The sequence below is a fragment of the Mya arenaria genome, chromosome 15 (genome assembly GCF_026914265.1).
Source record: "Mya arenaria isolate MELC-2E11 chromosome 15, ASM2691426v1".
NCBI classification, from domain to species: Eukaryota; Metazoa; Mollusca; class Bivalvia; order Myida; family Myidae; genus Mya; species Mya arenaria.
This window is the reverse complement of record NC_069136.1, coordinates 12,071,910-12,084,911: the sequence shown is the minus strand read 5'-3', so window position 1 is coordinate 12,084,911 and position 13,002 is coordinate 12,071,910. Positions and strand designations below refer to the sequence as shown.

The window sequence follows — 13,002 nt, the reverse complement described above, 5'->3', positions numbered from 1 at the left end:
GTAGAAAGTAAGTGACGGATATTTATAAAGCTTACAAAGCTCATGGCACAATGAGATGGATATTGTTGATACTATTAGTGTAGTGATATTGAAATTAACTGTGAAATATAGTTATGTAGCATTTAATGTTAAAAATGTTTTGAGGGAAAATGTTTACATACAAGTTTCACTGACAAGACAGTGTTTCATAGTATATTTTTGCTATTAGTAATCTTTTTTATTTGCAAAAATCGAATACAAATACGTTAATTTTGTTTGAGAACAGAATGAGAAAGTTAAAGAGGAAGAAAGAAAATGAAAGAGGGAAGGTTGGCTAGTTCAGATAAAATACTTTCAGTGTAAATTCTTCAACTGAGCTTTGAGAAATGATTGATATGACTAATATTACATGTGTAGAGAAAGAAGAAAATTAATGATTGGTGGGGTTTAAATATAAATAGCTGTCTGTAGCTTGTCACAGGCTATTGAATCTGTTTGGCATTTTAATAAAGAGGTTTACTGCATCAAACAATGTTTTATTTTGCTCTTCTGTTAGGGTAGTATCGACATATGATAAATCACGAAGCATTACGTCAGTCAAAGCTTTAATATAGTAGAGTATAAGACTCCTTTGATCAGTAAAAAGATGAGGAGATAGGTTGTCTTCTGAATTTTCACACGAATAGAGAGGGATGAGGGAATCATTTTTAAACAAAAAGGTGATAGTTCAATGAACTGCATTCGCCACTTAAACGAGTATGAATAACCTGTAATCGGTGTTTTCAATAATAAAACAGATCATTTGGGATGGGATAATCCGACTTTATGTAATCAATCAATCAATCAATCAATCAATCAATCAATCAATCACATCCGGAAAACAGTGTCAATGAAATTTTCTTCAAATGGGAGTTTTTTTACATCCTGAGATATTTGAACGATGAATTAATTCAAATAAAGTGACGTGTTTATACGAAGGCAAAAAATATTGGATAAGTTTCTAAGTAATCTTGTTGAGCTTTATCTACCGTCTGAGGAACGAAACCTGAAAAACAATCATGAAAGAGACCATATTGCAATTTGTAGAGGAGCAGAAGCTTGTGTTTTTCTCGTCTTGTATTCAAACTCTCCCAACCAGATTCAATGTGAAGCATTGGCAAAGAAACAAGGCGATTAAAACCAGAAACAATACGTTCACGTTCATTTTGAATTTCGTAAAGATCGTCTTTCTCATACAGTGTACAATTATTCCAGATGACATTCGCATACTCCATAATTGGGCTAATGAAAAGTAGATAAATAACCTCCAGAGACCTCCTATAAAGTTAAAATCATAAACGTTTCACAAGGTTAACTCTAGGCCAAGCTTTGTCTTTAATATAGTTTACAATAATTGATTTCGTTTAATTAGGATTGATCTTAACAATTCAAAATATTTATTTTGTTGATATCTGTCTGTAGTTTTAAAGCTGCCTTGTTAGGAGTGTGTGTGTTTGGGGGAAGGGCGGGGTGGTGGTGGTGGGGGGGGGGAGGGGTTATGGTCCACTATAACAAAGTGATTTGTATTATCAGCAAATAAATTGATATTTGAGTTTCGTTTACTATATCATTAATGTAATACAGGAACAAAAGAACACCAGAATCTAGCCCTCAGAAATAACAGTTTGAATTCATTTTAATGTTGAATTGGCTCCCGGAATTACCACACACTGACTCCTATTTTCTAAGCAATTGGAAACCAAGACTGTAAGTCGCCGCACAGGTCTGCTTTTGCGAGTTTATTAAGTCGACCACGATGCCGAACTTTGCTTTGTCAAACGTTTTACTTATTAAGAAACGCAAGTCTACTTTCAAGACCATTTTCGAGAACTTGCCAAAAGCTGTTACAGGCGTAGGCAAGCTGGTTGACAAAAGAATCACTTTGCAAACAGCCGGATTGGAATCGGATAAGGAAACAAGTTTCAAGGAAAAAGTTAAATCATGTTTAAATATACATTGTAATTCGTTCAAACACCGTCTTCATATTATAATAAAGAGAGATTTGACGAAAAATTTGAAGGATTGGAAGTATCATCCTTTTTGAAGACACCGCATACATTTGGACATTTCCAGTCGCTAGGAACAATACAATAATTTAACGAAGCATTGAACAAATCACATAAAGGTTGGCTAAGATCTAAAGAAGCTTGAAGTAGAATGATAAGCAATGCCATTAGGCCCAAAATTCGGAGGGTAGGATAGCAATCGAATCATGTTTATTATCATCAGTAAATACGGTTGTACTTGTCTTGACTCATATACGAAAGTCTGAAGGACAAACAATCATCGAGGTAATCAGCCTTGTCATATTTTAGTCTAGCATTCGGCACGTACATGTTTGCATTTTACTAATGTGTAAATGACACTATCGACTGCTGAACGACAATCTCAAATCAAGAAACAATTTGTTCGAACCTCGTTCATGTTCATTTATCAACCCCGATGTTCCACTCGTTCACAATAATGCTTTACAAAAAGATTCGCAATATGTCCATGTCATGGCAGAAAAAGATGATGCCGCTTGTATACGGCAAAGTTGATAAGCGTAGGCGTTCGCCCACACGCAACAGACCTCAATTATCTTTGAAGGGATCAAGACGGAAAGTAGTAGAGGATTTTTGAATTGTATTGTTGCATATCGTTGAGTCACCTTTGTCATTATCTTGTACGAAGGGACATCGTTTCGCACTTACTAATGAAGCGGACTGAACAAGTTTTACAATCAGTAAATTCACATGTTCCATCTCTTATAAACAAGCTTTCACATACGCTTGTAAGTTGTTTTTCAAATGCCAACAGCAAACTTCGTCACCTTTCGACTAACCACTCTAAAATGTATCTCAAATTGAGCGTATCAGATTTGGTTGTTCTTTGCTAGTCAAGGAAGTTTTTTAAAATGCTTTATGACAATACTGATTTTTTTCTGAACTGTTTATACATATGTCGAAACAATACGAACGTTTCACGTCTGGGTCATCCTCCAAAACTTTATATGTTGCATATTCAAAAAAACAACAACCACTGGTATGATGTTAGTCCTCCTAAAGAAAGGACGGTAAAGAAATGTTTACATCCTTCAAACCACTGGCCCTTTCCTCGGTTATGAAGTATTCTATGACTCTTGAACATTTTACGTAAATTTATGAAGGCGTTAATCGTTCTCACTACACATAACCTTTGCACCTTGAATGAATCGCATAACTGAACTTTGCATCATACTTTCAACCGTCAATGACATAGAAGTCTTTTCGAGCAAAACCTGCAATGGATGTTTCAAACTCTGATTCGAATTGATTTGCCATGAGGCCAGGCTAAATGAGGTCAAAGCCTTACAGAACTGAGAAAGCATCCATTGAGACTTTTATTTTAGTATTTTGCACTGCAATGAACAACTACCCTTTTTCTGGGTGTGGTGGGGGTGCTTTTGAAAGTGATTGGTGATATACCATTTGGTGTTGAGGCAGAGTCACCAAAGTACACCTCTTTCTTCACAGATGTAAGAAGAGAAAAAAAGAGTGGGAGTCGCAACTGATCCCTGCTCCGAAACTCAAGCATGACGAATCTATGGACAAACGATACGATGACACGTTACAATAGGATCGCTGTCAGAAAATGAAACACAAATAATAAACCAACCAATATCCGTGTTTTTGACATCACCATTGCATATAATTACCTTAATAAGTCTAAAGTTAAGGGATATTATATCATATGAGCAAGTAAACCAAATTCGCATTCATTCAGCGGCATTAGGTCTTTTGCAGAGGGTTTTTAATGTGGCTAGATTTTCGAAATTTCTGGCGACGGAATATGTGAGTGATTCGCTGGCATAATGTTTCTAGAGAATTACACCGAAAGTGATATTTTGAATGCCGTGCCCTTTTCATTTTAATTATAAAACATTACCAAAGTGAAGATAACGTTCTAAGAATTGTGCATTGGAATTAAAACAATTGAAGCATTTACTCATAGAAAATGTAGGCCAACCTCTTTTGGGAGTTTTATTCCAATCCCAATACCGGGTTTCATTTAATTTACTTTTTAGTAGCAATACTTTTGCAAGATGAAAGCAATGTGAATATGTCCTCGTACATATACGTTTATCAGTTGCTGCTATGTAAATAGCTGATTTAATTAAAAAAAAAAATCATTAATTTACATAACCTATTATAACGTTATAACAGGCACTTATCGGTTAAATGTTAGGGCTTCTCAAAATATAAGTTTGATTCGACTTATATTGCCTGTGAAAGATAATTAAAATAAGGTAAAATTACGTTTGTCGCGACTTCCAACCCTATCAGTGCTTTCATTGTAATTGGAATAGTTGCTTGAGTTGAATTTGCTTGTATAAAAAAACACTTAAGTTCATGGTTGTCGTTTAAATTAGATGTTTTATTAGTTTCACTGCAGTCTAACGAGTGAAAATATTAACTTTCAGAACTACTTTTAAAATCAAGTTCAGTTACTTCCCTTTAATCAAAATCTTACTTTTAATCCAGTCAATCAAAATTTCTAATAAACCTTTTTGTGTAAAAACGAGTCTAATTTGGTCAATGCATTCATGCCTTGTTCAATTTAAGAAAACAAAACAAATTCAGCCCTAACTGTTAAATTATTGCATTAATCAAAGTTTATAAATGATTGTTTAAAACCGGCTAAGAAACAAATACATGTAATGAAAAACTGTTTCTCCAAAACCCGGCGTAGGAACGACATTCTTCTGCAATCAAAACGGTGCTTTAGAGGCGTCCCACGGGTGGGTGGTTAGCAAGGGGGTCTCAGAAATATATATTGAAAAACCAAAAAATATCCGAAAATAATAATGAAAGAAGAGAAAAATTGTTGATTTCAGTGTAAGATCGTACTTTATACACGAGTGTCATAGAAATACACATTCTTACAAGTGGCAAAAATATCCTCTATTTGCTTCAAAAGAATACATTGATATCAATTAAATTGACCTGTACACTATCAAGCCTTACTCAGTCTGGTTAAGCTTAAACGCAGACTATTTGTGTAGACTTTTACATGATTATGAACATATTTGTTCAAATGATAGGATCAAGTTTTAACTTTCCTCTTAGTTTTGCTGCACCGCTGATAAAGGTCGATTTATATAAAATCGTCTATTTTTTCGATTTATTTAGGTATTGGCATTGTCTTGGTGTAAACGTTAACATAGGCTATAACCCGATTACCTTTTCATATTTTCACAAGTGCATATGTTACGTAATAGTACTCACATGTGCTCATTACTTTGTACAGTCGAACCCCGTTGGCTCGAACTCGCTCGAACTCGCTTGGCTCGATGTCCTTGTTACCTTGAACTGGATGTAAAGGAACTGTTTTTTTTCTACTGAAGATAAGCATTCCCCTTTGGCTCGAGGTATTTTCGCCGGTCCCTGGGAGTTCGAGCCAACGGGTTTCGACTGTACTTTATTTTTTCCAGTTAAACTATTTTGTCATTTGCAAAAAACTTCGCCAACTGTTCAAGATATTCACATAAAACTTAGTTCATATAAGGTATGTTGCCAGTGACATTAGGCAAGGTCCATAACTTGGTCTTAAATAATTGGAGAGTTATGACCCTTGCTTGCTTGATGAAACGACATCATAAGAGCATTTGGATCCGCGTATGTTGCATTTGTTCTCATGAACAAACAAACACACAGGCATCGGAAATATAAAACAAATCTCACACGTTTGCATTAATGCTTGATTTTATATTTAAAACATGTCTAAGTATGCTGTAATGGTTACACACATATACAATATATTAAAGGACCAACAAGAGCCCATTGAAAGTGGCGCCTTATATCCTAATAAACCACACTTATATATGCAATTACAAGCGATGATATATGTTGCTTTTATTTTAGCTAGGGTTGTCTAAAGTGATCAATCCGAACAATTCATTATCCCAAACAAGCAAATCAAATATCCCTTAACACCAACAAATACAACAGCAACAGCGAAATTCCTTCTATGTATTGTTGTTTCTTTTCAATAATGAAATAGTTATATTAAATCATTCACATTTCAATTATCAAAGCACTGTTTGAAACATATCCCATTGTGCGCATTTTCTGAATAATTTCTTTAAGGAAAAAAGCCATATATCATTAGGTATGTTGCTTCGCTACTAATCTTTAATATTATAGCCTAACATACTTTTATACAGAATATTACACAATATGTTGCCATATAACTATCACATATATATTGAAAGTCCTTTACATAAAATACACATACACTAATAAGATATAACCTAGGTCAAAATCACAACAAAATTAATAGTGAGGTTGCAAAACAATACGTGTATGCATGAACTACTTTTTGAAAACCACGTCATCAAAGTGTGTGTATAATTTATCATTAACCGTTTCTAACGATACCAGGTTACACACAGGTTTGAGTAGGAACGTAGAACGATAGTTCACATGTACAGTATCTTACATATGTCGCAACCTCACGATTATTTCACTTTTGATACCAATATTACTGCTGTACCACATTTTTAGATATATCTCAGGAATGAAGTATTTAAAAAAAAAAAGTTATACACTTTGCAAAAATGTACAATCAAACGGGTGATGTCTTCTAAGGATTTTTTCCGAAATTCCACCCATTCCTTTTCATACAGTGCACATACACATTCTATTTCAGCTTATACCCCCTTCGGTTAATAAGGTCTATATCGAAAATCGCTAGTAGTTAGTTAGAACACTTTGACCTGAAATGAAAAAAAACAACAGAATTAACATAATGAAGGTACTTTGCAATTTATCAAGACAAAGCGTGTTTGGAATACATTTTGATTATTCTTTTCCTGCACATAAAATCAAAATCTTTCAAATTATTCCGAAAAAATGCGGGGTCACCAGGCAACAAAATTAACAGTTGAACATAGTTTTAAATAATTTCCACCAACAGAAGAAGAATATGGGTCTCAGTGGATATACCAACTGTGATGATAAACACTATTGGACTTATTTAAGTTTCCATCCGCAATCGAATATGTTTGGAATGAAACTAAGTAAGGTATTACTTCGGCTGAGGTGTCTACACCATCATCTTCGTGGCGCGTCTGCAGAACCACCTTGATAATGAAGGCGAGAAAGGCTATGGAGCACAGTAGCGATGCCGGCCCAAGGATGACAAGCGTCAGTTGTAGAGGAGACACCATGACCCTATTTAAGAGTTATGCATTATGTTATTACCATATTCATTTCCAATTTAGCTCGATTTTAAACGGCGCTATGACGGGTACTATTGCTTTTTTCATTTGGGTCGCGTAGAAACATAGGTTAATTAGGCTCGAATTCATGAATATTTCTGCGAAAGGTGGACACACATCGTCACTTGATTTCAATAATTCAATACCTGCTTCTATTTCTATATGCAGTATTTGAAGCATTGAACTGGGGTGACGACAAGACCTCGCCTATTATGCGCTACAGCAGCACTTTCATACAGAATATTAGATAAATGTAGGTTAACGATACATGCTGGTCTATAGATGGTCATATGTGTCTCGGATATTCGACCATCACCCTAGGTGGTAAAGTCGTTCAGTGATGATCGTCCCTTACTTTAAATACATGTGAACATGCAAAAACAATATTGCTTTCATATGATTACAACACCAACAAAGTAATTAACTGTACGTGCCCTAATTTCACGAAACTTCTTAGGCTTAATTGGCTTAAGTAGCTTATTATAATGAGCCAAAATACATACTTAAATTTAATTTTGATAAATGAAATTTTTTTCAATTGTGATTATCATAAAGATATTTCCTATCTAAAGTATAAAAACTCTTAAAGAAGTAAATATTACACGAAATATTGAAAATCAAAAATAGTGAGCTTAGCTTAATCATATTATTTGGAACTTAAGATTCTCTAGAAATTGTTTTAGCAAGTCATGGTAGTACGTGGTATGTAGACTTACAAGCTGCAACAGCCGTTTCCGACATTGTCCCCGCACTCGTAATAGTATGGTCCACAAAACAGCTTTCCGCTCGTTGTTTTACGGCCATCATAGGATTTCTGAGTACAGTCCACACGCGCATGCGCAACAGCCACGTGATACATTACTAGAGCTAATGATATGCTGCCAATTAATTTCATTTTAACATTTATTCAAACAAAATAAATTTACTTATTGAAAAGTATATATATTCAAATATATTGCACATCAATTTCCTTTAATATTCCATTATTCCCACGTGTATATTCTTTACATTTTAATATTTTAAACGTTCGCAATTCGTAAAGAATCACCTTATATCTACTGTTTATGCATTCCTCCGTGTTATTTGGTAAATCAAGTTTTAAATACAAGATCAAATGATTCAGTAAATTGTATTGATTATTGACAAAAGACACCTCTGTAAATACTTATCAACCCATTATGATCATTATAATTTACGTTATGTTCAATAAATATTTTAAACTTCCTCTTCAGGTTATTGTTAAAATGGCATGATTCATGAGAAAATACGTGGTTATTTCCATTGTTTTGATTGTAAAATTAAGTATTATGCGCATAAACTAACTGAAGGTAAAACTTAAAGCAACTTACATAGATGATATCGAAATGTCTAGACTTTAGCATACCCGAGCACACTTCAATCTTAAATAGCAGCATTTTATCGTAAGTGGAGGCATTCATATATGCGTACGTTTATGGTATGCGGAGGCATACAGGGTCGGGACACTCATAATTTCGCACGTTTTAACATTTGTTGGCATGAAGCTGTAAAGTTGTCACATTTATATATTCGCACGTGTATAATATGTGAACCATGCAACCGTCGGGGCACTCATGTATTCGCACGTTTATAATATGTGGAGCATGCAACCGTCGGGGCACTCATGTATTCGCACGTTTATAATATGTGGAGCATGCAACCGTCGGGCACTCATATATTCGCACGTTTATAATATGTGGAGCATGCAAACGTCGGGCACTCATATATTCGCACGTTTATAATATGTGGAGCATGCAACCGTCGGGCTCTCATATATTCGCACGTTTATAATATGTGGAGCATGCAACCGTCGGGCACTCTTATATTCGCACGTTTATAATATGTGGAGCATGCAAACGTCGGGCACTCATATATTCGCACGTTTATAATATGTGGAGCATGCAAACGTCGGGCACTCATATATTCGCACGTTATTATATGTGGAGCATGCAAACGTCGGGCACTCATATATTCGCACGTTATTATATGTGGAGCATGCAAACGTCGGGCACTCATATATTCGCACGTTATTATATGTGGAGCATGCAAACGTCGGGCACTCATATATTCGCACGTTTATTATATGTGGAGCATGCAAACGTCGGGCTCTCATATATTCGCACGTTTATAATATGTGGAGCATGCAACCGTCGGGCACTCTTATATTCGCACGTTTATAATATGTGGAGCATGCAAACGTCGGGCACTCATATATTCGCACGTTTATAATATGTGGAGCATGCAAACGTCGGGCACTCATATATTCGCACGTTATAATATGTGGAGCATGCAAACGTCGGGCACTCATATATTCGCACGTTATTATATGTGGAGCATGCAAACGTCGGGCACTCATATATTCGCACGTTATTATATGTGGAGCATGCAAACGTCGGGCACTCATATATTAGTATTATATTAAACGGTTGTATACTACCATATATAAGAAACTCGCTTATATGAATGCCCCGTCAGCCTTTTCCCACCAAATATTATAAATATAGGCATATATGAATACCCCGAGGGTTATAATTTTCGACATGTTATACACGGGCGCTAATATGATTTTAATGACATTTGTAAGCCACCACATATTAAAAACTCGCTTACATGAATGATGTCCCACGAGCGTAAGCCAATATGCTCCGACAATTGTTTGTCACCACATATTATACACCTGTGTATATATTAATGCCTGAGGCTGACTGCCACCTCATTATATACACGTACGCATTCATAAATAACCGACGTTGTTTGCCACCACAGTATATACACGTAAGCATTTATAAATGGCCGAGGAGGATTGCCACCACATGATATACACGCACGCATTTATAAATGCCCGAGGAGGTTTGCCACCACATGATATACACGCACGCATTCATAAATGCCCGAGGAGGTTTGCCTCCACATGATATACACGCACGCATTTATAAATGGCCGAGGAGGTTTGCCACCACATGATATACACGCACGCATTTATAAATGGCCGAGGAGGTTTGCCACCACATGATATACACGCACGCTTTCATAAATGGCCGAGGGGGTTTGCCACTACATGATATACACGCACGCATTTATAAATGGCCGAGGAGGTTTGCCACCACATGATATACACGCACGCATTTATAAATGGCCGAGGAGGTTTGCCACCGCATAATATACACGTACGCATTCATAAATGGCCGAGGAGGTTTGCCACCACATAATATACACGCACGCATTTATAAATGGCCGAGGAGGTTTGCCACCACATGATATACACGTGTGCATATACAAGTGCACCGACGGTTGTTTACAACCATATGTTTTACACGTCCTCATATATAAGTTCTCCGACGATGGTTTACCACCATATGTTATACGCGTGCGCATATATAAGTGCCTCGACCATAGTGTACCACCGTATATTACACTCGTGCTCATATGTTAGTTCTCCAACGGTTGTTTGTCACCATATCTTATACAGGTGTGCATATTTAATTGCCCTGACGGTTGTGAGCCACCACATATTTAACTTCCGCATATATGAGTGCCAAGCCGATAGCATGCAATACGATAGTGTACACGCACTTGTATGAATTTCCCGTTTGGGAACTTATTTATGCGCACGTTTATAACTAAGGATTACTCGCATTTTTTTTCTTTGGTTAATGCTGTAAGAACGCAGTAGGGCATGCCATGCAATAACCATCAACAGCTCTACATTTTTTTTAGTAATTTGCTCGCTTGAACTACTGCGTTCATGTAGAAAAAATACAATATGAACGTCAATTGTTTTGCATACAAAGGAGTAGGCAAATGTAAATATCATTGTATGGCATACAACTGTTTAAACACTCATACATGTGCATGTTTTACATATGTGGTCTCACACCAGCGTGACAACCATTTCGATGAGTCTATGCACGCGATAATAATACGTGGCGGCATACAGCCGGCTTGCTACTCATATAAGCACACGTTTATAAAATATGGCGGCATACAGCCGTCTTGGCACTCATATAAGCACACGTTTATAACATTTGGCGGCATACAGCCGTCTTGCTACTCATATAAGCACACGTTTATAAAATATGGCGGCATACAGCCGTCTTGGCACTCATATAAGCACACGTTTATAACATATGGCGGCATACAGCCGTCTTGGCACTCATATAAGCACTGGTTTATACAATATGGTGACATAGAGCCGTCTTTGTACTCATATAAGCACACGTTTATAACATATGGCGGCATACAGCCGTCTTGCTACTCATTTAAGCACATGTTTATAACATATGGCGGCATACAGCCGTCTTGCTACTCATATAAGCACACGTTTATAACATATGGCGGCATACAGCCGTCTTGACACTCATATAAGCACACGTTTATAACATATGGCGGCAAACAGCCGGCTTGCTACTCATATAAGCACACGTTTATAACATATGGCGGCATACAGCCGTCTTGCTACTCATATAAGCAAAGGTTTATAACATATGGCGGCATACAGCCGTCTTGACACTCATATAAGCACACGTTTATAACATATGGCGGCAAACAGCCGTCTTGCTACTCATATAAGCACACGTTTATAACATATGGCGGCATACAGCCGTCTTGCTACTCATATAAGCACACGTTTATAACATATGGCGGCATACAGCCGTCTTGACACTCATATAAGCACACGTTTATAACATATGGCGGCATACAGCCGTCTTGACACTCATATAAGCACACGTTTATAACATATGGCGGCATACAGCCGTCTTGCTACTCATATAAGCACACGGTTATAACATATGGCGGCATACAGCCGTCTTGACACTCATATAAGCACACGTTTATAACATATGGCGGCATACAGCCGTCTTGCTACTCATATAAGCACACGTTTATAACATATGGCGGCATACAGCCGTCTTGACACTCATAGAAGCACTGGTTTATAACATATGGCGGCATATAACCGTCTTGGCACTCATATAAGCACACGTTTATAACATATGGCGGCATACAGCCGTCTTGCTACTCATATAAGCACACGTTTGTAACATATGGCGGCATACAGCCGTCTTGGCACTCATATAAGCTCTGGTTTATAACATATGGCGGCATACAGCCGTCTTGGCACTCATATAAGCACACGTTTATAACATATGGCGGCATACAGCCGTCTTGACACTCATATAAGCACACGTTTATAACATATGGCGGCATACAGCCGTCTTGACACTCATATAAGCACACGTTTATAACATATGGCGGCATACAGCCGTCTTGCTACTCATATAAGCACACGGTTATAACATATGGCGGCATACAGCCGTCTTGCTACTCATATAAGCACACGTTTATAACATATGGCGGCATACAGCCGTCTTGACACTCATAGAAGCACTGGTTTATAACATATGGCGGCATATAACCGTCTTGGCACTCATATAAGCACACGTTTATAACATATGGCGGCATACAGCCGTCTTGCTACTCATATAAGCACACGTTTGTAACATATGGCGGCATACAGCCGTCTTGGCACTCATATAAGCTCTGGTTTATAACATATGGCGGCATACAGCCGTCTTGGCACTCATATAAGCACACGTTTATAACATATGGCGGCATACAGCCGTCTTGCTACTCATATGAGCACACGTTTATAACATATGGCGGCTAACAGCCGTCTTGGCACTCATATAAGCACACGTTTATAACATATGGCGGCAAAGAGCCGG

At 37.1% G+C, this 13,002-nt stretch overlaps 1 protein-coding gene across 3 annotated transcripts; it reads right to left on the bottom strand.

Annotated features, from left to right (window-relative positions):
* Positions 1-5,733: 5,733 nt before the first annotated feature.
* Positions 5,734-8,624, bottom strand: LOC128219843 (uncharacterized). 3 transcript variants are annotated; one of them, XM_052927950.1, is made up of 4 exons: positions 8,608-8,624; positions 7,975-8,125; positions 7,070-7,211; positions 5,734-6,754 (listed from the first exon to the last, which is right to left on the bottom strand). In XM_052927950.1, exons 2-4 carry the CDS (start codon positions 8,115-8,117, stop codon positions 6,740-6,742), a joined length of 300 nt encoding a protein of 99 aa, XP_052783910.1. In that variant the 5' UTR covers positions 8,118-8,125; positions 8,608-8,624; the 3' UTR covers positions 5,734-6,739. The 3 variants fall into 3 exon arrangements, with proteins under 3 accessions (XP_052783910.1, XP_052783909.1, XP_052783908.1); XM_052927949.1 differs by lacking the exon at positions 8,608-8,624 and adding an exon at positions 8,307-8,424; XM_052927948.1 differs by lacking the exon at positions 8,608-8,624 and having other exon boundaries at positions 7,975-8,389.
* Positions 8,625-13,002: the final 4,378 nt, after the last annotated feature.